At 35.8% G+C, this 27,433-nt stretch overlaps 1 protein-coding gene across 5 annotated transcripts in view; it reads right to left on the reverse strand.

The window, feature by feature from the left end:
- The window catches only part of RALGAPA2 (Ral GTPase activating protein catalytic subunit alpha 2), a 164,378-nt gene that overhangs the window by 135,995 nt on the left and 950 nt on the right, over positions 1 to 27,433 (reverse strand). For all 5 annotated transcript variants that reach the window (XM_026700983.2, XM_087930639.1, XM_087930642.1 and 2 more), the window contains exons 2-8: positions 20,548 to 20,658; positions 17,994 to 18,043; positions 17,285 to 17,342; positions 16,133 to 16,176; positions 11,464 to 11,641; positions 4,222 to 4,334; positions 3,030 to 3,168 (exon numbers count right to left, since the gene is read on the reverse strand). In XM_026700983.2, the coding sequence (XP_026556768.1) occupies positions 3,030 to 3,168; positions 4,222 to 4,334; positions 11,464 to 11,641; positions 16,133 to 16,176; positions 17,285 to 17,342; positions 17,994 to 18,043; positions 20,548 to 20,658 (693 nt within the window). The remainder of the gene's footprint in view (positions 1 to 3,029; positions 3,169 to 4,221; positions 4,335 to 11,463; positions 11,642 to 16,132; positions 16,177 to 17,284; positions 17,343 to 17,993; positions 18,044 to 20,547; positions 20,659 to 27,433) is intronic.

Below are 27,433 nucleotides of genomic sequence, written 5' to 3' on the forward strand. Positions count from 1 at the left end.
ACACATGATTGCTACACATTATGGCCTCACCCCACAGTGTTTCAGGCAAACCTGAATCAGATAACATAGTGCGAGCCATGGCTTGTAACATTTGCCCTCTTCGTTCTACAAACAAGTTATGTAGTGGTCTGTAAGGTGGATGCTCAACACCAACCAATTTCAACATAGTTTGGAATCTTTTGTTAACAAACTCAGTCCCGTTATCAGTAACTAAAGTAATTACTTTACTCCTCATTTTTCTCTCTGCAAACCTTAGCCAATTAAAGAAATGCTGGAATGTTTCTGTTTTGTTTTTCATAAGATAGCAGAAACCGTATCGTGAGTAATGGTCCATAATACTCAAAATATAGCAGGCACCTCCTAAACTAGGTTTCTTAGGACCAATTATGTCAGCAAAAACAACCTCTAAAGGTTCTTTGGTCTTAAACCCATTAAGTCTGTTTGCAGGAATAACTTTACTTTTCTCTTGACTACAAGCATTACAGTTTAAATACTTGCTACAGGGTTTCAATTTTACTTCGACAATTCAACAGTTTGTTTGAACATTTTGAAATTAATGTGCCCCAGACGTCTATGCAATAAATGTATACATTCATCATGTGGTTTAACATTGTTATAAACCGAGTTAGCCATCCTCAACTGATCATCATGTATCACATATAAATCATTCTCTAAATTAGCAGTAACACTTTTACCCTCTTTCTCTATTATACAATTATCTCCCCTAAAGGTTACTACATAACCAAGATTAACTAAAGCCCTTACTGATAGCAAATTAAATTTCAGTTTAGGTACATATAAAACATAGTTAAGTGTTCATTTATACAAGAACAATATGCAGTACCTTTATCAGAAGCCTTCATCTTCCATCCATTTGCCAATGATACATGTTGCTTACTCGTGGACATCTTTACAAACCTCTCTCTATCTTTAGTAATGCATTGCGATGCTCCACTATCAACAACCCACAAATCATGGTTTACAGTTGAATTTCTAGACATAGCTAAACTAACATTCTTCTTGACCTCCTGGTGATTACCAGTATTCTGTTGTTTTCTCTTCTTACAGAATCTAGCTATATGTCCCCTAGCCCCACAAGAAAAACATTTCCTAACAGTATAGGCAGTTGAAGACAAATTCTCTTCTTGTGGTTGTTCCTTCCTCAGTTGGTCCCTATCCAGCAGTCTTCTTGCTTCTTCTAACAAACTTCTGGTTATGTCAGTCAATGTTAGTTTATCTCTAGGCAGGACTTCTAGTGAGGATACGTAATCATCATAACTTTCATCCAATGAGGAAAGAATGATATAAACTTGATGCAGCTCTGAAAATATCAGTTCCTCTTCATGTAGCTCTTGAAAAGTTATTTTCATGAAGTTCAAATGAGCCAACCTTTCAGAAGACGTGCTCTAAACAGTTTACATGTAAGATATATATGTGCACCTACACTGTCACAAACATAAATCCTCTTCAAATTCTCCCAACACCTAGCAGCAGACTCTTCTCCACGAATATGGACTAGCTGCTGGTCACTCAGTGTTAGTCCAATTATACAAAGAGCTCGTTCATTGTTCAGTTTAAAGTCAGCAAGCTTCTTGGCAATGTCTTCATTTTCTGGATCCCAAGCATTTACATCCGGTGGGTCTTGAACTACAGTCCATAACCCTTCTCTATACAGAAGTAGACTGCACTTCATAGACCAGGAAACATAGTTTGTTCCATCCAACCGGGTTATTAGTGATAGACTTGTTGAAGTGTCTTGTGCCATCTTTACCAGGATAGTAACCCACAATTAAACAATAAACAGCTGTCTGCATACAGTATTGTGCATTCACACTAACTCTCAGTTATCTGAGCCTGATATGGCCTGGGCCCATAACCAGTGTTGAGGTAATTCCCCATTAGGAGAATGAGCGCATACAGGGAGACGTAGTGAGAGAAGTGAAGAATAACACACACACAGCACGCAGATACACTGTACAGTAAATGTAGGTTTTTACTTCCAATAAACATTTAAGCACAGTCCAAGATAAGCAGTCCAAGTCATTCACAGGTAAAGCAGTCAGTGTTCAGTTCAGGGATAATCCAAATATCAAAGTCCAGTATCAAAAACAGTTCAGTAACAGACTTACATCAACGATCAGTAACAGTCATTAGGAGTAACGGCAACACTCTCCAACAGAAGGAAACAGAGACTCACTCACTTCAATGAGACTAAAACAACCCAGGTTTCTGGCTCCATCTTATGGCTGTTTGAGGAACCACACCCAATTACAGTTTTAGCACTTTCTTAAAGATACAGTATTAAAATGTCTATCCTGGTTTATATATTTCCAACCCAAATAACTGTTAGGTGACTTACATTCCTAACACTCTTCTTTTTCCAGAGTCTTAACATAATTTTTGTATCATAATTGGTTGCAGTATTGATCAAAATTGGTTGCAGTATTCCAAATGTGGTCTTACCAAAGCATTATACATCAGGCCTAATACTTCGCATGATCTTGAGTCTATCCCTCTGTTGATGCAGTCTAGGACTGCGGCTTGTTTTTGCAGCTGGAGCACACTGCTGGTTCATATTTAAGTGATTGTCCATTAAGACTCCTAGATCCTTCTTACAGTTACTGCTATTGAACCAGGTACTATCTTTTCTATACCTGTGCATTTGCTCTTTTTTTTGCCTAAGTATAAAATCTTACTTTTCTCACTACTGACTTATATTTTTTGGATAGGCCCAGTGTTGAAGAACGCTGGGGAGGAGTCCCGTGGAAGAGGAGGAGCGTTCTGCAATTTAAGCCCAGCCTAGACAAGCAGAGACTGAAGCACCTCCCACTACTGGATGCTCTGAGCAGCTCATGGGAGAATCTTACTTTTCTCACTACTGACTTATATTTTTTGGATAGGCCCAGTGTTGAAGTCTGTGAAGATCTCTCTGGATCTTGAATCTATTTTCTAAAGATTTCAATCTTAATATTAGGGAAAAACTTTTCTTCTAATGTTATTAAAATAACTGAGGTAAAATAGTTACTTACCAAGCGCAGGATTGTAGAGGTTGGTTAGTTTTATAAAAGAAGGGAACAAATGAGGAAGATAATATTTTCTGAAGAGGGCAAAGAGAAACTTAAATCCTGTGTTAAGGTTTTCCTTATTCTTCCATTCCACCTTTGCAGCCTTTACCAGAATTAGAAAATAACTCAAGTTAAATGAAAGAACACTGAAATATTTGTATGATTAAAAATTCTATATATTCTTTTTTAATGCAATCCTCCCTGAGAACACAGAATCTGAGGTTTTTATAATGTAAACCATACAAATTAAAATTAATAAAAACTGCAAATACAGATTTCCCTTGCTTATCAGTTGGCAACTGTTCAAAGTTACAATGGCACTGAACAAGGGGACTTGCAACAGTCCTTGCAACTGCAGCCACTGCAGCTTTTCTACTATCACATGATTGCAATTTAGGAACTTAGCAACCAGCTCACAATTAGGCATTGCAGAGTCCTGAGGTCCTGTGATTACCATTCCCAACTTTCATTGCTGGCTTCCAACAAGCAAAGTTAATGGGGAAGCTGGTAGGGGGTTGCAAAAGGCAATTATATAACTGTGGTATACTGAGACCAAATGGGATTCATTTAATGACTGCAACTGGGGTTGCTAGAACTGGCAGCGCAAATTGGTGTGTTCATGTAACATCATGCCTTATGACCAGCGATAGAGTTCCTACTCCCAATTATTGTCAGTAAGCAAGGACCATCTTACTTTAATTTGAAAATAATGCCAGTGCTTTTTTCCCTAAGCCCCAACTTACATTAAATATTATGTAAGCAATAGCATAGGATGGGATGGGATAGGATGGGATGGGATGGGACAAGAATTAGTATTAAAATAGAGTAGAGTAGAGCAAAGCAAAGCAAAGCAAAGCAGAACAGAATTCTTTATTGGCCAGGTGTGAATGGACATACAAGGAATTTTCTCCGGTGCATAAGCTCAAAGTGTACCTATAAACAGCAAGTCATAGATCATAGGTCATAATCACAGTTACAATCATTAATCATAAGTTACAAACAACAACTGATAAATCATAAGGAACCAATAGGAAAAGGTAGTAGGAAAGATGAGAAAATGAGGAAAGATGAGAAATAATATAGTGCTGTGGGAATTAATATGTAAATATATGAACAAATTAAACAATTTCAATGAAATTACTATATGTGTGCTCACCTGAATTACCATGTATTTTAAGAGTATCTGAAGAAAGTAGCAAGTTGGGTCTTCAATCTTTTCACCAATAGCTTGAGGTAAAAGTGGTGTTATATCTTCAGGATGTATTTTCCCTAAATAAGATATATGAAGATTTTAAATGATCACACGATAAAATTTGCACCCCCTGAAACATCTGCCTATTCCAGGTCCTTGGAAAGGACTTGATAGATGAACAAAAAATGGCAAGTCTAATCTAAACATCTGGCTGACTGTGCAACCAACAACTGTCATCATCGTGAGAAATGTGCTACAATAGCAATACAGTGCAATAAAATTAGAAACAGTAATGGAATGAATGCCAAATTAGAAACAGTAATGGAATGAATGCCAAATGGCCAAATCATCAGAAGCCATCAGGATAAAGTCTACAAGTAACTGGGAATTTTACAGTTGGATAACATCAAGCATGGGCAAATTAAAAATGTGATTAGTAAAGAACACATTCAAAGAGTAAGAAAAATACAAAAGACAAAACTGAAATGGTGAAAATAACATCAAAGATATCAATACCTGGTCATACCTGTGATATGAGATACAGCTGGAATTATTAACTGGACAGTTTGGACCAAAAAACAAGAAGGCTCATGACTACTTATTATGCATTACATCCTTATAGTAATATTAATAATTATACTGGCCCTATGGAAATGGAGCCATTTGTTGAAAAAGAAAAATCATGCATTAGCTGTAAAAGATCACCGACCAAGCACTGATACAATTTAAAAATTGGAACTTGGACAGAATGTACAGGAAACAAAACATGGCAATGGCTTACAACAGGAATATTAAAAAAAGAAAAAGAAATGGCTCAATTTTAGGTGCTCAAGCTATTCAAACTAATACAATCAAGACCAGAATTTAAAAAAATCATCAAATGATTCGAAGTGTTGATTGTACAAAGAAGGTGAAGAATAGATCATATACTCAACTTGTTACAAGAAGATTGAAGAAACTGACTATAAACAACATAACACAGTCACCAAAACAATTCACTGGGATATATGTAAAAATTATCATGTGCTAATAATAAGAAATTAATGGGAACACAGATTTGAAAAAGCAGTAGAAAATGAGGAGGTTAAAATATTGTGGCTTTTCAAATACACTGCTCAAAAAAATAAAAGGAACACAAAAATAAGACATCCTAGATCTGAATGAATGAAATATTCTTATTAAATACTTAGTTCATTACATAGTTGAATGTGCTGACAACAAAATCACACAAAAATTATCAATGGAAATCAAATTTAGCAACCCATGGAGGTCTGGATTTGGAGTTACGCTCAAAATTAAAGTGGAAAAAAACACTACAGGTTGATCCAACTTTGATGTAATGTCCTTAAAACAAGTAAAAATGAGGCTCAGTAGTGTGTGTGGCCTCCACGTGCATGTATGACCTTTCTACAACGCCTGGCATACTCCTGATGAGGTGGCAGATGGTCTCCTGAGGGATCTCCTCCCACACCTGGACTAAAGCATCCCCCAACTCTGGACAGTCTGTGGTGCAACATGGCGTTGGTGGATGGAGCGAGACATGATGTCCCAGATATGCTCAATTGGATTCAGGTCTGGGGAATGGGCGGGCCAGTCCATAGTATCAATGCCTTTGTCTTGCAGGAACTGCTGACACACTCCAGCCACATGAGGTCTAGCATTGCCGTGCATTAGGAGGAACCCAGGGCCAACCGCACCAGCATATGGTCTCACTAGGGGTCTGAGGATCTCATCTCGGTACCTAATGACAGTCAGGCTACCTCTGGCGAGCACATGGAGGGCTGTGCAGCCCCCTAAAGAAATGCCACCCCACACCATTACTGATCCACTGCCAAACCAGTCATGCTGGAGGATGTTGCAGGCAGCAGAACGTTCTCCACGGCATCTCCAGACCCTGTCACATCTGTCACATGTACTCAGTGTGAACCTGCTTTCATCTGTGAAGAGCACAGGGCGCCAGTGGCAAATTTGCCAATCTTGGTGTTCTCTGGCCAATGCCAAACATCCTGCATGGTGTTGGGCTGTAAGCACAACCCCACCTGTGGACGTCGGACCCTCATACCACCCTCATGGAGTCTGTTTCTGACCGTTTGAGTAGCCACATGCACATTTGTGGCCTGCTGAAGGTCATTTTGCAGTGCTCTGGCAGTGCTCTTCCTGTCTCTCCTTGCACAAAGGTGGAGGTAGCAGTCCTGATGCTGGGTTGTTGCCCTCCTATGGCCTCCTCCATGTCTCCTATTGTACTAGCCTGTCTCCTGGTAGCGCCTCCATGCTCTGGACACTACGCTGACAGACACAGCAAACCTTCTTGTCACAGCTCGGATTGATGTGCCATCCTAGATGAGCTGCACTACCTGAGCCACTTGTGTGGGTTGTAGACTCCGTCTCATGGTACCACTAGAATGAAAGCACCGCCAGTATTCAAAAGTGACCAAACCATCAGCCAGAAAGCATAGGAACTGAGAAGTGGTCTGTGGTCACCACCTGCAGAACCACTCCTTTATTGGGGATGTCTTGCTAACTGCCTATGCTTTCCACCTGTTGTCTATTCCATTTCTACAACAGCATGTGAAATTGATTGTCAATCAGTGTTGCTACCTAAGTGGACAGTTTGATTTCATAGGAGTGTGATTGACTTGGAGTTACATTGTGTTGTTTAAGTGTTCCCATTATTTTTTTGAGCAGTGTACGAACTGATACTTGGAGCATAACACACTGGATTAAACTGTGGTTGAAAAGAAGAAAATGAGGGCTTCCAGTTTGGGTTTCTTCAGTGACAGACCGAAATCCACGATCGTGCGTGGTTTCGATTTGTGCTCACCGCTGGAGAGCCCCGATCCTTTGGATTCGGGGCTGAAGCCACCCCGTAGAGGTGGTGAAGAGCGGGAAGATTGCTAGCCGAGTGGAGGGGAGCCGCATCTCTCCTCCTTGGCTGGTCTAAATTCCCTTTCCCGAAGGCGACTGCAGCAGTGGTCAGAAATGGCCACCTCAAAGAAGAACCCAGCTGGATAAGATTGTGCAGGAGGAAGACAAAGAGGAAAGCAGGACAGACCAGGCTAAACAACAGAGAACATCTAAGCAAGGTACCCTTAATCTAAAAGTACTTAGAAGGATACTTCTGAAAGAAGATTTTTAAGCGGCGAAGGAGAGAGAAAAAGAGGTTAAAACCCCCCTTTTTAACCTTTATATTAAGAATTACAAATGGTACGGAAAGAAATTTATGTTAATCTATTTTGACACTGATAGGCAACTTTGAGCTGAAATCTAAGTGTCAAAAGGAGAATAAAGATTTTTTTGGGGGGGGTCATTTTAAAGCCCTAAAACAGGGAAAGGAGTTAAAAGTTTGAGAACAAAGTGAACAGTCTAAAAGAAAAATAGTCCAAAAAAGAAGTATAACAGCAAGGAGAAGCAGAAAACTACAGAAGGGAAAATTAGAGAAAGAAGGGTATAAAAAAAGAGATGAGAAAAAGGGGGGAAAGATAGAAAGGAAAGAAGTTATAAGGGACAAAAGCAGGAAATAAAGAAAAAGGGGAAACGTACTAGGATTAAAGGTATTTGCTCATCTAGAAAACACAGAGACAATGGTTAAATTAAGTTAAAAGTGAGGATTCTGCGAAGGTACAAAAGATAGTGTTTTGACAGAAGAATACTGTAATGAGTTAGAAATGAAATAAGTAAATAATCCATGAGATAAAATTGTATTGTTATGTAATGGTATGTTTATTTATAATTAATGCAATAATAAAGAAGGGAGGGAAACATTATAAATGTTTCTAAAGATTGATAAAATATTGAAAAGAAATGTGAAAGATATATAAGGAAATTTATACCAGTTACTAGAATGATTTTGAATAATTATTTTGCTTATTAATAGTAAATAATTTATAAGATAAAACTGTATGACTATCCAATGGTATGCTTATTAATAATTAATGTAATTAATGTAATAATGAAGAAGGGGGGGAAATATTTCAATTGTTCTCAAAAATTGATACTTATTGAAAAGCAACGTGAAAGATTTACAAGGCTCATACAATTATTAGAATGAATCTGAATAACTATTTTGTTTACTAATGTGTGTGTGTGTGTGTGTGTATATATATATATATATATGTTTTTGCTATGTTTTTAGAATTTTTCTTTTTACATTTTCAAGGGGAAGTACCAAGCAGAGTCTGAATGATGAGATTTACATGATATAAAATAGATATTAGAAATCTGAATGTTATAACTTTTAAACGCATACATTTAATGTTTAATGAGATCTCATATGATAATAACAATAAGACTTAAAGGTGTTGCACTCTGACTGGCAATCATAGAGGGAATTTTGCTTTTTAAGAATGTTGGAAGAGAACATATGAAATTGTAAACAAGACAGATGAAAGTATAAGTATAATGAATAAAAAGATATAGAAATTTAGGTAAAAGAAATACAATTGAATAAGAAGAAAATGAGATAACAATAAAAGAAAATTAAGAGAAAGGAGAAATAGTGAGAAGGTGGAAAAAGAGTAATAAGATATGAAGTTGAATACATAAGATGAATATGCACATGAAATTGTCTCTGTATGGAAATGTGACAACCCGGAACCATGCTGTACTCAAATAAGATGTTTTATTTGTTCTGTTAAAACTCAATAAAACTTTATTTAAAAAAAGAAAAGAAAAGAAGAAAATGAGGAAATAAAAGCAGATAGAATAGAAAAAAATGGAGAAATATCGAGAAACACAAATCAAAGTTAAAAGATTATGCCATAATTTTTGAATTTTGATTTGTGTATCTTGATATTTCTCCAATTTCTCCAACTGGCAGCAGTGGTCTCAATGGTTATTGGCATATTGGATGCCGTACTAAAAAGCCTTAGATAACTCTTGAAAAATCTGTGCATTGACAAAATTTCCATCTTTCAATTACAAAATTACATTTGTATATATCTACATATACATTATGATATCCAAGGCTCTTGGTACAAATTCAGTGCATATGAAGACCAACATCAGCTGGGATTTCAGACTAGTGTGGATTTACTACTATTACTAATACTAGTACTACTACTACTACAACTGACAAAAGCATCATCAGTCAATAGCAAAGGGCAACTTTACTTGGAACAGCATATATCCTATGGCCTTTAACAGCATCAAACAACATCTGCCTATCTCAGGTCCTTTGGGATGGATTTGGTAGGTGGATTAAAATGCCAAATCCAGTCCAAATACCTAGCTGACTGTGCAACCAACCATAATAACAATAATAACATTTTATAAATGTGTATGCCACCAACACTAAATAACTCTGTGGCTCACAACAAAGAAATTACAATCATACCAATAAAACATAAAGCATAAGGATAAAATATGGCAAGCATGAAGAAGCAAGGGCCCTTACTCTTCAACATGGCTCTTCTAAACAAGCAATACCTCACACTTCCCTTTGCATTCACATACTTAAAAGGAGACTTGTCTTCTCTTAGCCCTCTCTCTGTTTTCTTCTTCATCGTAACTTTCATCCTGATTTGGGAAAATCTACATTACTAATATACCAGCATAAACAGGTAAGTCAAATATTTGATTATGCTATATATCAAGAACTATTTTTTCTAATTATCTTGAAAACAAGATCCACTCTAACCTTTCATGGAACATTTCATCTATCAAAAATTATGTATGTAACAGACATGTGTTAGCAAGCTCTGGTCCAGTCCAAACTTTAGCAGGTGGCATGATTCAATTTTCTACTTTAAGATTGAAAGGCAAATCAATTCAATTTAAGCAATTCTGAATTTCAATTGAAAGCTTGGACATAGAATGTAACGGGGAAGCCTCCTTTTAATGACTGCAGCTGCTTCATTTTTTGGCATAAGAATAGAATGAAAATTACAAGACAGTAATTCCTGCCAAGTTTCAGCCAGACACCTTCAAGGATTTCACTACAATAAATGCATTCCCTGTTCAACTCTTTTAAAGCATTAGGAATGAGGAACAAATAGCACAGCAGCTTCAATTGTCCAGCAAAGAGCCTATAAAGGAACTGCATAGAATAAATGCATAAAGTACCCTACTTCAACTTAAAAATAAATGCTTTGAAAAACTGTGAAAAAAAGCTATTACTTTTCCACCTGCTTTTCTGGGCTAGCCCATACATACTGGTATAACACACTGGCAACGACACAAAATAATACTAATTTACACTCATTGGATTATGTACCTTTGTATGTTCCACACATTGTCTTTTGTCATGGCCATAACTGGTTGGCAAGGTGGTTGACAAGCTTAGTATCTTAAGTGTTTAATTCAGACATTTCTCAAACTACAATAACCATTCAGTGAAATACAAAAAAGTAAGAGAGTTCCCAAGAGTAATATTCTATAAGACACAAAGAACAGAACAAGTGCTTGTTTATTTATTTATTTATTGTAGTCACCCATCTCAGTAAGGGATGCTGAGCTGCCTGCGTCATAAAAACATACAAATAATTTTTTTAAAAATAAAACAATACAAAATTGCTATGTAATTTACATTCCTTGGTCGACAAGACCTGTAACATACCCAACCTGTTGAACAAAATTGGACTGGTAGAAAGACCAGAGAACACAATCACTTGTGGCTCCCAGCCAAAACCAGAAACATATAATCAAAGGTGTATCACACATCCTGAACAATGATATTTCCCATTCAAATTGACCAACTATAATCAGGCACCAATACTCTATGGAAGATACACAGATAGCAATAGCACTTAGAATTATATATCGCTTTAAAGTGGTTTACAGCCCTCTCTAAGCAATTTACAGAGTCACCATATTGCCTCATTTTACCAACCTCGGAAGGATGGAAGGCTGAGTCAACCTTGAGCCTCATGAGATTCGACCTGCCAAACTGCTGACAATAGGTAGTCAGCAGAATGTAATTCTGTCCACATAACTTGTTGCAACATTACATCAGGCCCTAATTATATCACCCACAAAATGAAAAGAATAATAATATTATTTTAAGAAAGTGCTGGGAACACAGATTTCCTAAATGAATAATTAAAAGTGTTTTAATTACTGCTTAAAACTTTTTTCTATATAGACACATTCATTACAACTATTATTCAAAACTGCAATTCATGTCAATTGACTAATATTTCATTAGTATAGCAAGTGAGTTTCACGATCTAGAAACCTAATGAAAAAAATCAGAAGAATATAATAACTAACCATTAGGAAGATTAGGAGGAGGGCTGATGAGGGTATCGAGTGTACATGGACCTTTTGAAGATACCACTGCAGGAAAACCAGGCACAAGACAAGCAAAAATTAACAGCTGTTCTTCTGCACAATTAGTCTGGAGAGCTTGCAACCAAAGAAGAAATAATCGTATTCCTTCACATCTTATCTGAAAAGAAGGCATATTTTAAAAACCAGTACAAAAATAAATATTCACAAAAATGTATTAGAAACCATCAAATTTTAAAACAAAAATGATGAAAAATAAATCAGTTCATAATCAGACTTCAGATCTTAATAAATATTCTATATGTGAAGGCTAATTATCATGTCAGTTTAGATTTTAAAACTACACAATTCTTATATTATTATGTGCCATCAACTGTATCAACAATTTAATTTCCTAATTAATGTGATATGATTGTTTTTCTTCTTGTACACAACATGTGCATATAAGATACCTCTACGCTGTATATAAAATTTAAGTAAATACCAAATCTTCCTTTTGTTTACCAAAATATTTATTTGAAAAAAATTGCAAAATCTTTTTTTAATTAGTATATTGTGTATCCTTTAATAGTCACATATGAAAATGCCAACTTATACCAGCTTAACATTTGTTACCAAAACCATAAATAGTATAATCATATCATGATCAAGGTATAGAACACAGCACAACTCTTGATGTATTAACTATGGATCAAGAAAATAGTAATCTAAGTATAAACATTTGCCAGGGTAGGTTTTTACAAGTATTTTCTTTTGAGTTTTTATCTCCTTATACAGACCAAATTAAATTCCTTAATAAACATAAATTCAGCTTCTACTCAGTTTTTCTTAGAAATATTACAGTCAGCTGAAGACTCCAATACCAAATTAGAATTCCCAGTTAGAATTATATAGAACAGGGTTGTCAAGCTCGCAGCCCATGGCCTGGATGTGTCACGTGCTGGCCATGCCCACATTTGGTTTAGTGAAGGCGGGGAAAGCTGCGACACATCACATGATGCCGCCATGACGTTGAGTTTGACACCCCTAATATACAACACCTGTAAACTAATGAAAAAAACCAGAACCAAACAAAAACCAAATAATCATATAGAATAGGCATATCTCTCACTGGACCATAAATTCATAAGAACAACCTGACTACCACCATTTCAAATATCAAAATTTTCCCTCTTATAAAATTTTAATTACTAAAATAATTCTGTCTATTTTCAAATTGTTACAATATTAATACAAGATTAATCTGTGGTCAATTCACCTTAGCAAGTAAATACTGTATATTTTGTCAGGAAAAATATGAATTTCTTGCAGAAAAACTATCTCAAACTTTAAAATATCCAGGTTATATATATTTTAAAAAGTCCTCCTATTGGATATATATATCTTTAACATTCCATGATATTGTATCAAAAGTGACACCATATAAAGTTTAAATAGCATAATTTTATATTGGAAATATAAAACCAGATTCCCACAACTATAATTATAAAAACTGATTGTATTCATAAAATTACTATTTCAAAATTAAAAATTCAAAAAAGAAAACTACAGAGATTATATAAAGTGAAGATGAAAATAAAGATAATAAATAACAGACAATGGCTATAGGAAAATAAAGTCCTGGATTTAGTTTAGAATAACATTGGAAACTTATTTGGATTCCAGGCTGTACAAATACAGCTTAATCTTTCAGCTTTTACTGTAGTAAACATTTCTCTAGAAGAGCCACTAGAGGTTGCTCATTCTCTACACATATAAGGCTATTCTGCAGAGGTAGTTTTGAATTTGTCCCATCTGCTCTTAACAGATTGCCAATTTCTTTCCAAATGTTATGTCTTTTGTTTCTGGTACTGTGATTTTCTTTTCCTCACAAGATTTAAACAGTGATTTTCCTAAGCTCTTTACTTCTTCACCTAATCAAATTTTCTTTCAAGTATATCAACTTAACACATATTTTGTTATCCTTCTTATGGATTGCATTACAATAAGAAGCTCAAAATTAGTTTTTTCTCTTGGCTCAATTCCACCAGGAAGTTCACGGGTTATATTTCTTTGCTGAATGATGCCTACTCATATTCAATTGGACTATCAGCCAATTGCCTCTTCTAAATGCCTTTTCTGATGCAACCTAACTTTCAGGAAGGGAAATAAAGATGGGGTTTTTTACCGCATATGAATGAGGCATTTTAATGGGTGAAACTGAAGGGCAAGTCTGTTTCTATATTTACAAAGCATACTAGCTCCCCAAATACGGTTTGACTAATGTTACTGCTTACCAATTCCTTTTAACAAGCAATTCAGGTGTAGTTTTTATCAGCATACAGACAAGAATAAACTGCAAATCTCTATATATTCAGCTTTATCAGAAATGCACAAAAAATCATCGGACAGTCAGCAACCATAAAGTTGGGACCATGACTTCACAGGAGCAAGAAGGGATCTATCTATATATCTGAACTTACCTGTCTTATGCTGTATGAATCCATCCATCCTTCCAACCACACGCCCACCTACCCATCCATCCACTACAGCAGTGGTGGCTAACCTTTTCAGCACTGAGTGCTGAAATAGGAGTGTGCGCGCACCGGAAACTGGAAGAGCAGCTCCCCAACACACGTGTGCAGGAGTACCGGAAATGGGAAGCTTATCTTCCCAGCATGTGCAAGTGTGCCAGACACCTGGTCTTCCGTTTCCTGATGCGCATGCGTGCGCACAGACCACTGGCCAGCATGCGCATGTGCGCCAGGGAGCTGCTCTTCTGGTTTCTGGCGCTCGCGTGCTCGCAAAGACCAGCTGGCTGGTGCTCATGCAAGCGCTGGAACCCACAAGAGCAAGGGTGACGACTGGTGTGCCCAGAGAGATGGCTCTGCATGCCACTTCCGGCACACGTGGCATAGGTTCATCATCATAGCACTACAGTATAGGGGCAAAAGTTAAACCCATTCTCCAAAAACACCATTGCAACTGATCACTTAGGAAGGAGGTAAACAATCACAAAATAGTGTTCTCAAGTCTTAAAACCATTCTGAAGGATACCATGGTTGATGGTACTAAAAACCACCAAGAGATCCAGGAGAATCAGGGCAGCTCCCAGAGATTATTCACAAGGGCAACTAATGTTGTCTCAGTTCTATCGCTCAATCTGAAGTTGACTGAAAAGAGTCCAGATAATTTGCTTCATGAAAGGCCTTTGAAGCTGAGTGCCTGTCATTCTCAACCACCTTTTCTAAAAAGGGAAGACTGGAAATTGAACACAACACTGTCCAAGTTGAGAAGATGGCAAACTACTCTCAGTTTCAAGGCAGGTGAACCAACTCTTCCTGCAAAGAACATATCCAACCAGAATCCAACTCTGAGTGAAGCCAAGTGTCTTTATCTAGTAGAGATCTTTTAGTCCAACTTACTGCCCAAGATAGGAATCCTTATTCCATCCTGACCTAATGGTTATCCAAACTTTTTTTGGAAGCCTCCAGCAATGGAGCACTTACGATTCTGAGACGCAGGCTAATCCACTGACTAATTATTCTCACTGTGAGGAAATTTCTCCTTAGTTCCAGGTTGGAACTCCCTTTCATGAATTTCCACCCATTGCTTCTTGTCCTGTCCTCAGGTGCTTTAAAGAATAAATCAACCCCCTCTTCCCTGTGACAGCCATTATTCAGAAATGAACTGGTCACTCAAAACAGGAAGGAGCAAAGGTGATAAAGAATTAGTGGATAAAGAGGAAGCTCAGAAAGAAAATGAGGCAAGGTTTATAATAAAAGGGGTAGGAGAGAGGAATGTCTTGGAGATAGTACATTGTTCAAATTCTTCTGAAAATCAAATTGGACAATTTAAACTTTTAATCAGATTGTAACCATATTTTCTCATTAAAGAGGGAGTCACAGGGAGAAATAATATGAAAATATTCCTAGTTGGAAAATGACAAGCAAATGTTGTTTATGATGCTGTATATTTTAATTATACCATTTAGCCCATTATAAATCAAGAACACAACTTAATAGTCTTATGAATAGATCAGTTTGAAAATAAACACTGTTGACCAAATGTACAATTCCATCCGGTAACAAGGGAAACATTTTGAATAGATTTTGAACATATTTTAAGCTATGGAAATCTGAATTTCCATAGCTTAATATATCACAAGTAGTCATAGTTCCATATATAAGTATTTCTAGAAATATATTTGGCTTGAAGAAGATGGTTCAAATATTGTTGGCAAAAACTAAATTATCAGACTAGCCGCCCCACCCCCAAAATAGGGGCCATAAATCACTAATCTTATTGCTACTAAAGAGCAGGAGTAACAGCAGCCACCCGGTATATATATGACAAAACAGGAAGATGGCAGTTACACTTCGTACAGCATTCATACACACACAAATGGGGTACATGTGCTCAAATCATACTGCTGCGAGTGCCATCTTGCAATGTTTTTGAGCTTCCTCCCCCCATATGGAGGTTGCTGCTGCAAAGAAATACAACCAGTTATGACAATCAAAAGGGCACAACTAGGACTAAAAAGCAGTGAAATATGTGAAAACAGGATATTGCATATTGCCTTGTATCTAACAAATCATAAACAAATCATAAACAAATTTATGAATATGTTCTTAGAGAAATGCAGGATTTAAAGCAAGCACTAAAATACCTTAAGGCAGTTTCCAGTGTGCAGAAGTTTCTTCAAAATTGACCCTAAAATAAAGAAAAATGGATTAGGAAATTTTCAAATTAAAGATTAGCTCATCATGGTTGATAATGTTACTTTGTTCAAACTTTCCAAATATGTCATGCAGCCCTTAATGCAGGAAATACAATGGAATTATAGCTAAAATTAAATTTCTTACCTTTGTAAGATAAACAATAGTTTAGAGTTTTTTAAAAAAATCTAAGGATTGTCCTTACTATAAACAGTTCTTAATATTTTATCAAACTGTTTAAAATAACTTTCATTTGAAGTAATTCAACAACGTCCTGTATGCTATAAGGCCAGGATATCTGGGGCACTGTCGTCCCCTGATTTGAGGTGATTTGAGTTTGAGGTCCCATCTATTAAAGAGGGTCATCTAGTGGGATCCAAGAAACATGTCTTTTATGTCATTGCACTTGCCATTTGGAACACTATTCCCGCAAGGTTAGATTGACTGCATTCCTACTGTCTTTTGGCTGTTTTTTGAAGGGTAAGGTGATAAGTGTGACACAGTTAATTGTTGATGGCTATATAAATTGAACTAAATAAATAAATACTGTAAGTAAGCTAAAGTAACTACCTCTACACATTGATCTTGAAGCATTGCATATTTAGTTATCTGTTCTCATAAATTTATTACTCATTTGTGATTTTAAAAAGATACCTTATAGGGTTTTCCATACAAATATTAGAACCTATTGGGACTCTATAGAATTCATTCCAGTTAACTGGGCAACCATTTCAACAACAGATACATTTCCAAACTGTTGATTAAAAACAATAAATTTTGGTATAGATAATGCATGTTATCATCAGGTAACAGTTTAACAATTCAGATGCAATGATACCTGAACTACCATTGATTTCTCTACTATAGCAAATCAATTGTTCAAATACCAAATTAAAGAGATAAAGATAAGAGATTATGAAGATTACCTCAATATCTTCCATTTGACATTTTAGCATTTGAAAAAGCAATCAAATATGCAAGAATTGTAGTGCAAAGCATAAAATATCACATGCCAATCCAATTTGTTGTTTCCCATTAAGGGACTTTTTTTTTTACCTTAACTGCACTACAACATAAAATATGGACTTTAAAAGTATACTTACCTATGCTATGAAAATGCCATCGATAGAAAATTCTCTCAGGTAATAATTGTAGTATTCTCTAGAGAAGTTAAGAAAATTTGTTGTTTTAAATTTACATAAAGCAACTTCTTAGATCTAGTGATTCCCTTTTTTTAAAATGAGGCAATATTTATTATTCACATTTGTGTGTTGGCAACATTTTTACAAAGGCAGCCAAGTGACTAATTTGTCAGATCTATTTTCTTGGTCAGATTCAGATGCAACTTCTAAGTAATGAACCAATCAATCTTGTCCTGGTTAATTAAAGGGAAGAATTTCCACTTAACTTCTTCCATTTGATCATGTCATTATTCATGTTACTGCCTCATATTTTGACCATCTAGGTATCTACTTTAAAAGGTATCTAGAACTGCCCACAGAGCTGGTTGACAACTTCATAAATGTTCTGACTAGAATCTGCAAAATGGAAATCTATGTTCTTAAAATAGTAAATTGTCTGCTTCCAAACATTTGTCTGCTCTTCCTCTTTGCATTACACATATTGTCTAATAGCAGGCTGATCTAATTATATTGGCGTATTTTTATCATTTATTTCAACAATTAAAAAGAAGGAACCCCACCTCCACTACTTAGGATCATACCATAGTGCTTGTAAACAAAGTATCTGTTTATTATCATAAAGAACCACATAACTATAATGCCCAGTATATGTTGAAAATGGATAACTTACTTCGAAAAGAAAAAGAATGGAATCCAACTCTTCTCTTTGGGATTTATTTCCTGAAGGGCAAAGAAAAAGAATGTTCCTTCTCATTATGCATAAAGATAATAGCATTGATAATATAATTCCACAGAAATACTGCATTTACCTGAAATAATGATTTATTTATTTTTTTGCAGTTTAGCAGTAAAACGGGGTGGCAGGCTGTCACATTCAATGAGATTAAAGTAAAGAAAGCTGATAAACATTTTTTCTCTAAACTTTTCTTGATTCTTTAGGACGTGATACAGGACTGAGAAATACTTCAGAGATGCTATGAAGAGCTTTAAAGGTCAAAAACAGCACTTTGAATTGGACCTGGATGCAAATTGGCAATCCATGCAGCTCATGGAATAGATATGCCATTCTAGGGGTACACATAGCTGCACATCTCATTGCATAAGCTGAAGCTTCCAAACACTTTTCAAGGATATATAAAGTGCCTTACAACAGTACATCCGGGAGGTCATCCAGGAAGTCATCAGGCATGAGTGACCATGAACAAAACTTCCCAATCCAGGAAAAGATGCAACTGGTGCATAAAACAGAACTGTACAAAGGTCTCCTAGCCACAACTTTTATAACTATTCGTTGAGCGGGAGTAATGAATGTAGGAGGTCCCTAGATTGCACACTGGGTCTGTTTGGGGCAATGCAACCCTGTCCAGTATCAAAGTTGGCGTAGCCCATGAACTATTTTTCGAGGGCCCCAAAATCTATAGCCATTCAATCTTCCAGGGTGGCGAGATAACAAGTTAGCTGTGGTCTCCAATTCAGAATAAGGTTCCTAACATTTTAGACTATATCCAACTCATTTTGTCACTCTACACCCAAGATTTGTAGTTTAAATACTACTCTAGCTTGCTCATAACTCGTGGACAAAAAAAGTATAGGTCGACACTTTTGACCAACAGAGGCTTCACTTCCAGACTGATAATGGCTTGGATGTTCTATTCATCTTGGGGCAATCATCATAATCTTCTGATAATTATTTAGAAAATCCATTCTGACACAATATTGAACAAAGGCTAACTGGTGTCTATAAGAGGATCATTAATTATATGTACAGGAAGCTTATGGTACAATAGTTAACAAGCTCCACTCTACTCATTTTTCCAAAATTTAGCCATGGTGACTAGTAGCAACTTATATTTGTTCTTTTTGTTTTGTTTTTAAATGTTCCTTTAAATTGCTTATTATATTTATGTTTTCGTTCTTGAGATGACTAAGCCTGAAAACGGTATATCCTAGTTTCTACCTTTCCTCAGCAGTTTTAAACGTGAGAAAGGATTAAATTAAGGTCTAAATGATTAAATTAAACACTTTAATTCAGCTGTTAGTGAAGTAAATATACCGTAGTAAATCTCCAATAAGAAGCATTTAGCCATACACAATAAAAGAACAGAGAAAAGGCTTCAAGGATAAAATTGACAAATTTAATAAAAGGCAACCTATATTCTTGTTGCCTAGAATTTGATAATGAAATTAGAGTCAGCAATGGTGGTTATACAGTTATAAATCTACATATTTCTGGAAAACGACAGAAAATTGTAAAACAAAACAACAGACGGGTATTTCACACACTGGAAGTATCCTGCAACCCGATACTGACACTGATATATTGACTGTTCAAGTTTTGATAGAGAGACGTTCATCGCATAAATACTATTCTTTACTAATTTTATTTTAGTTTGTTTTAATGAAGCGGAAGAAAACCCCCCAGCCCAAATCATGATTTAAACACAAAATACTGTATATCTAAGATCTTCACTTATTTCTGAGATAGCTTTGATATACTTCAAAAACTGTGTCTGGCAATCAATAAGATGATGCTTATTAATATAAGCACCAATGATCTTATTCCACTAAAGTTTAAAGATAGCTTCTCCCAAAACAACACATTAATGTTATGTGGTTAATCATGATATGTTCATGCTGAAACAGGTTGTACACAGTAATTCCTTACTATATTAAAAAAAACAAGCTTTCCTTAAACTAGATTGACTGAGCATATTAACCTACTATGAAAATGCCCATTACTTGGATCAGCAGGAGAAGCCATTTTAAAGATGTTCCTATTGCCAGAAGTTTACTGATTTAGACAAGAGCTTCACTTGCATGGAGTCCAGATAATAAAATGCATTATTCAGAGAGATGTGCATGGCTCTACACTACCAGTTCTTAGAAAAATGGTAGAAATTTCACCAAGCTTTTAATTGTTAAGTAAAATTGATTTTAATGATATTGATTTTTAGTTTTTATAATTTTAATTGTTTTAATTATTAAAAACACATTTTTATTGCTGTAAGCTCCCTTGAGCATTATATGGGTAGAAAGGCAGGATAGAAATTTAATAAATAGTTAAAACGCTTGTAAGCAAACAAAATTTTTTGAAAGTTAGATAGACAGTTGTAATTTCTAATGGTTTGCTGATTAATTAATTCAAAGTTATTTGAAATATACAGAGATTTATATAATTCCAAAAATAAGGTAGTATTAAGCATCTTAAAAGACAATATACTTACCTTTTTGTTTCAAACTGGTTTCCAGTGTTACAAAACTTTCATAGAAGATAAGATAAATTTGAGAATAATTGATCTCAAAGAATTGTTTGAGTTCACTTCCATCCATAGCATCTGTACAAGAAAATTAACACAAAAAGTTACTGTATGTGAAAGTTATAAGGATACATAAAATATTATTAAAATGCATAAACAAAATAATGTTGCAGGAAGAAAATGCTTCAAACACAACTATGTGACACAAGCATTAAAGGACAGTATGGAATTTTGGAATTGTCTAGGTACTTCTACATTTATAAGTAATTTCCATTTTAAGATAAAAATTTAAAATACTTGAAATTTCTGCCCATGCTACGAAGTTTGGGATCACAATTAAAAGTAAGGTATCTTAAATTTCATTTTATGATGGATTTAATTCATTCTTACATTGTTTCACAAGTTAATTCCTTGTATTCACAGTATGCCTTGGTATTTCAGCTCCATAATGGTCTGGTGAATGAGGCATTGAACGAAATTTATGCAGTTTATTCAATGATCTGAGTCATGCCTAATGTAGCTCTACAAATGTGTACAGCTTCTTCAAAGTTCCACCTATTCTATTGGTAACTTTCATATTCTTCCACACACTTCTATCAACAGAAAAAAGGGAAAAAATAAACTCATACTTCCTATCTCCACAACTCACTTCTCAAACACACCAACAGCAGCCAAGCCTCCTATAACTTGCCCCAATCATAACCTCTGGTGATCACAGAAAAAGAAGAGCAAGATTTATTACACAGACAGAAGCCAGGAAAAGCACCAGGGCCAGACAAGATAACTCCTTCTTGCTTAAAAGTCTGTGCTGACCAATTGGCCCCCATCTTCACCCGAATCTTCAATAGATCACTAGAGATGTGCTATGTTCCTTCCTGTTTCAAACGTTCTACCATCATCCCAGTGCCAAAGAAGCCCTCCATCAAGGAACTGAATGACTACAGACCAGTTGCTCTAACATCTGTAGTTATGAAAATCTTTGAAAGGCTTGTGCTGTCTCACCTGAAAACCATCACGGATCTGCTGTTAGATCCCATGCAGTTTGCATACCGAGCAAATAGATCGACAGATAATGCTGTTAACATGGTTCTGCATTTCATCCTACAACACCTTGAATCTCCAAATACCTACGCAAGGGTCCTCTTTGTAGACTTCAGTTCAGCATTCAATACCATCATTCCAGACACTCTTCTAAGTAAATTAAATCAACTAGCAGTACCTGAACACACTTGTAAGTGGATCATAAGCTTTCTAACAGACAGGAAGCAGCAGGTGAAGCTAGGCAGAATCACATCCAATACCTGTACAATCAGCACAGGGGGGCCCCCAAGGCTGTTTGCTATCTCCACTTCTCTTCTCCCTATATACCAATGACTCCATTTCAAATGATCCAATTGTTAAAATATGAAGTTTACTGATGACATAACAGTGATTGGTCCCATTCGAGGCAACGATGAATCTGCATATAGACAGGAGGTTATACAACTTGCCTCGTGGTGTAACCGGAACAATCTGGAACTGAACACACTCAAAACCGTAGAAATGGTGGTAGACTTTAGAAGAAACCCTCCCTTACTATCACCTCTTACAATACTAGACAGCACAGTATAAACAGTAGAGACCTTCAAATTTCTAGGTACTATATCACATGACCTAAAATGGACACCTAACATCAAAAACATCATCAAAAAAGCACAACAAAGAATGTTCTTTCTGCGCCAACTCAGAAACCTCAAACTGCCCAAGGAGCTGCTGATACAGTTCTACAGAGGAATTATTGAGTCTATCATCTGCACCTCTATAACTGTCTGGTTTGGTTCTGCAACCCAACAGGACAGACACAGACTTCAGAGGATAATTAGGACTGCAGAAAAAACAATTACTACCCACCTGTCTTCAAAAGAGGATCTGTATACTGCACGAGTCAAAAAGAGGGCTGTGAAAATATTTACAGACCCCTCACATCCCAGACATAAACTGTTTCAACTACTTCCCTCAAAACAACACTATAGAGCACTGCACACCAGAACAACTAGATGCAAGAACATTTTTTTCCTGAAAGCCATCACTCTGCTAAACAAATAATTCCCTCAACATTGTTCAACTATTTACAAAGTGTACACTATTATTACTGTTAATCTTCTCATCACTCCTTATCACTCATCCCCTCCCACTTGTGACTGTAGGACTGTAACTTTGTTGCTTGTATCCTTACAATTTATACTGACTATTTCCTAGTATGATTTGATTGCTTATTGTACCCTATGACTATCATTATGTGTTGTACGTTATGATTCTTGATTCTTAACGAATGTACCTTTTCTTTATGTATACTGAGAGTATTTACACCAAGACAAATTCCTTGTGTGTCCAATCATACTTGGCCAATAAAGTATTCTATTCTATTCTATTCTATTCTATTCTATTCTATTCTATTCTATTCTATTCTATTCCATTCCATTCCATTCCATTCCATTCCAAGCAACTGGGATGAAGAAAATCCTGGAACCATGCCAAGTGACCACTATCTGAGTTTAGAAGAGATCAAATTAACCATGACCTTAACAGAAGAGTTAAAAGAAAAAACAATGTCTCTTTTTCTGTTTTTAAATCAACTGACCTAGCTGCAAGAACAGGACACTTAAGGAGAAAACTGAGGCACTCAGTGTAGCTCAAGACATCATCGCCATGCCTGATCTATTCTTTCACAATTACTTGCAGGGATAATTTCAGTCTCACCTCCTTCATTCCTTTCCTTGTCTGAACCAGCTTTCTACTTTTACAAACCATGATTCCAATTCTAATTCCAATTTATTGAATTCTTTGACAACAAATAGAAACAAAAAATACAAGCAGAACTTAGAAGTATATTCAATATTCAGCCTTATTTTTCCACTTATTTTTCAGCCTTATTTTTCACTGTGGATCTCTTGCCTTAAAACTGGGTAACAAAACCTTGCAACATTCTATGTTAAAATTTGTCTGTGCAAAGTAAATCAGCACAAAAGTCCTCTGAATGGTCAGAAACTGCTGTTAAAAGAGGGAAAATAACTTCAGCTATTGTGTGGTTTAATTTTTTAAATATAAATAAATAAACATCTAGTCATGTATATCTTTCCCTTCTATCATGTTAAACTTTGCAATTTGTTAACAAATTGTGTACTTTTTTTTATGAAACTGCTGTGGAGGATGCAATAAAGAATTGTGATTAGTAACAATGTCAGGTCTTCTATTTCATAAACATAATTTAAAGAGCAAGCAGAATGAATAGGAAATTGCTGCAAATTATAGGAACAGTGCTCCATAAAAGCAAAATGCACATTTTATTAATCAATCTATGTAATGGAGAGCCTCTAAGGACATGAAAGTATGTCAAGGCAGAAGTAATACTGAAAGGAAAGGAAGTTCATCTTGACCTTGCTAATAAGATTCTGCATTTTTACACGATTCCATTTGTCTGAATAATTCATGACTACTAACAAAAACGGAAGTAGATAGTACTTCCTCTCAATTCACAGTAACTAAAAATGAATGGAATAAAGAGGGCCAACCAGTCTCATAAAGTTCGGGTGAAAACATACAAAAATCTCACAAGATTTGCTGATCCTCTCAGATGTCAAAGACACACACACCCTTCTCTCTCTCTCTCTCTCTCTCTCCCCCCTCTTGTAAAAATTATTTACTATAATTTCTTTTTCAAAAATCTGAACAAGTTATCATCAGACAAATAAGAATTTTTATGATAACTCCAAAGGAAGGACAATCAAAATCTTTTTGGTGACAACTACAGTATTATTTTCAATTCTTTTACTATTCAAATTTTTACAGTACTTAATCTAAGGTTTGTTTTGCTTATTGGTTCATTACTTTCTGAATCGTATGTTTTCTCAAAGGTAGATAAAATTACATCACCAATAAATGAAATGTAATACTGTACAATAATTGCCTTTATCAAGGTAGAATTTATCCATAGCTTCTTTCCCACTAGTATATAATGAATTGGTACAGATGCCACTTTTAGTACAAATTAAAAATAATACCACTAATAACAGCAACCATGATCTTATTTTCAGGAAAAAAATATTGTTTTCCAATATTCAGGATTAGAAGGAAATGTGGGTATATATCCATGATTGCAAACCTGTGGCATGTGTACCAGAAGTGGCACGCAGAGCCACTTCTGCCGGCATGTGAGAGGTCACCCAGAAGAGCCCCACTGCTCATGTGCCCGCCCGCCAGCTGATTGTCGGGTATCTGGTGTGCATGCACAGGGGCAGGGGGTACATGGGAGACTTGTGCACATGCGCAGAGATGCGCAGGGTGTGCAGGGGGATCATGCACAGAGACACGGGTGGGGGATCACGCATGCGTGTGCAGAGGCACATGGTGTGCGGGGAGGTCATGAACACATGCGCACAGGCGCATGGGGGTTATACGCACATCCACAGGTCGTGGGGGGGGGCATGTGCATTTCTTTCTGGGTGCTGGCACACACACATAATTTTTGGCACAGGAGCCGAAAAAGGTTAGCCACCACTGGTATATATTAATCTCTGGGTTACATAATAGGAATAAAGAATAAAATTTGAATTCTAAATGTTTTAAGCTCAAACACCTCAAATCTTCAGACTTTGAATAAAATTATGAGCTTCAAAAAGCCCATTTCAAGGTCAAAGTACCAGCAATTAAAAACAGAGGTTGAAATATTTTGCATGCCCCTCTGACCACACCTTAGTCAGCAGATAATAAACGCTAATTACAGTTCAGTTACAAGTCCAGCCACTTTTAATATGGACAAAACTGCATGGTTGTTGTTCTTCGCGTTTATCTCATCCAACAGCAGCGGCTGCTTGTTTTTGCACTGCACTCACTTAGCTCTTAGGGTGAATCTATCTGAATACTTTATAGGACAAGGAGTTTGTTTCTCATCCAGAATATGATACTGATTAGGGATGAAGAGGAGTGACAGGCCAAAGATAACCGAGATGGTTTCCACTCCTCAGGAAAAACTAGAACTTGAATCACCTCACTCATAGTCCAACACCTTAACCACTACATGATGAGGACTCTCTCAGGAAATAAAATTCAGTAACATACAACATCTGTTCTTGCTACTATACCAAAATGATACAATTTACATTTTAATGAACCAATCCCAGCATTTTACTAAAAGGATAGGGCAACTCATAAAAGTGCATACTTCATTGTTTTGGGGATCACTAAAAACAGCACAATGTTGCTTTTATGAATCACTTCTTTTAATCAATCTACTCCCTCTGAAGAGATTATTAATCCCAAAATGATTTCAGGTTTATAGAGTTAATACTATTTTAAAATCTTTAAGAAGTCAACAATTATAAGATTATTTATTAACTCATTGATTAATTTGATGCCCCTTGATTCCAACCTGGCAATTTCCAGGACTTTATAACTTTCAAGGGTATATATATATATATTTAATAGTAAGTGAAGATGGGTTCTTTTGGTCTATCAGTCACCCTTATCAATTAGCAGAATGAATTTATATGAATAGTCAATGAAGATGATAGTGGAGACCCCAAGATTTTTGGTCTTGGGACTCATCAACCATTTAATTCCAAGATTCTCCTGATAAATGAAATTCAGACTCTTAAGAATTGTCATGGGACTTTACTAAGATTATTTTAGTATCTACCCAAGAAGTAGATAATTTACTTGATCTGGTTTTCAACACCGAAAGCAATAGTTTATATAGAGAAGTACTAGAAAAGTTGTCTTTTATCAGGGGCTAACATTATCTGAGAAGTTTAGAATTGTCCATGCCTCCCTGTACAGGCATGAAGACTAAATCAGTATATCTTAGGGATGGGTAGATCATGTAGATTTCAGAGAATTCTGAGGAATATTCTCTCAGGCCTTCTCTCAGTCCCCCAGGCATTTTTTGATGCAGCATCTCCTAATTGCCCTCTGTCCAATGCTAAGCCCATACATTTTACAAGCTTCAAATAGACATCAACAAGCAATTTGGCCTTCTATATGTGGCCCAGGTTATAAAATCAATTGTCCCTAAAGTTAAAACAACCTCATTCCTTACAACTCAGATGGGGTAGCACATATATGTTTATTATTTCAGGTCTTTTGATGCTACTACTATAATTTATACTCTAATATATTATGTTTTAATAGTGTTAATTAGGTACTATTTTTCTTCAAAACAGTTAATGGAGTAATAAATCTAAATACTAAAAAATAAACATGAGCAAGATGCTAGATTATATAGAAATGAGGCCATCATAAGATGACATTTCCAATGCATGTGTGAAGTCAGAAGTAAGGAGACAGTGAGGCTTGTTCCTTGAAAATATTTTAGTTTACTATTTAAAAGGATTTTCACAATGCAAATTTTAAAGTCAAAATTAAAATTAAAATGTACATTACATTAAATTTTAATAAGATGTATCACTTCAGTGTTGAGATGAATAACTCCCATGGTGGAATGTTATCTCACTGCATAAAGTATTACATTTTTTGCTTCCCCTTTAATAGTATCTTGTGTTAACTTCCTGGAAGATCACTGTTTTATTATTAGAAGCAGATAAGGTAGCTGAAAATGCTGTTTTTTTGCTTTAGTCACTAGAAACATTTGTTTACAATAAGATAAAATCCTCAAAACAAAATTAATGCTAGTGCAGAAAACCATTTTGTTCAGCTTACAAGTACTGGACATCATATCGGTCTCTGTACTGATACTTCCAGACACAAGTTATTTGTCCAATATGTACCCTGTTAAAAATATATGTGTATGTGGAGGGGATCACTAATAACCTCATACAATTCTTCATGAAACAATTTCCTATATTCTCCAATGAGTCCC

Source organism: Pseudonaja textilis, chromosome 3 (assembly GCF_049901715.1).
Source record: "Pseudonaja textilis isolate UNSWEBS1 chromosome 3, rPseTex1.2, whole genome shotgun sequence".
Lineage (NCBI taxonomy): Eukaryota > Metazoa > Chordata > Lepidosauria > Squamata > Elapidae > Pseudonaja > Pseudonaja textilis.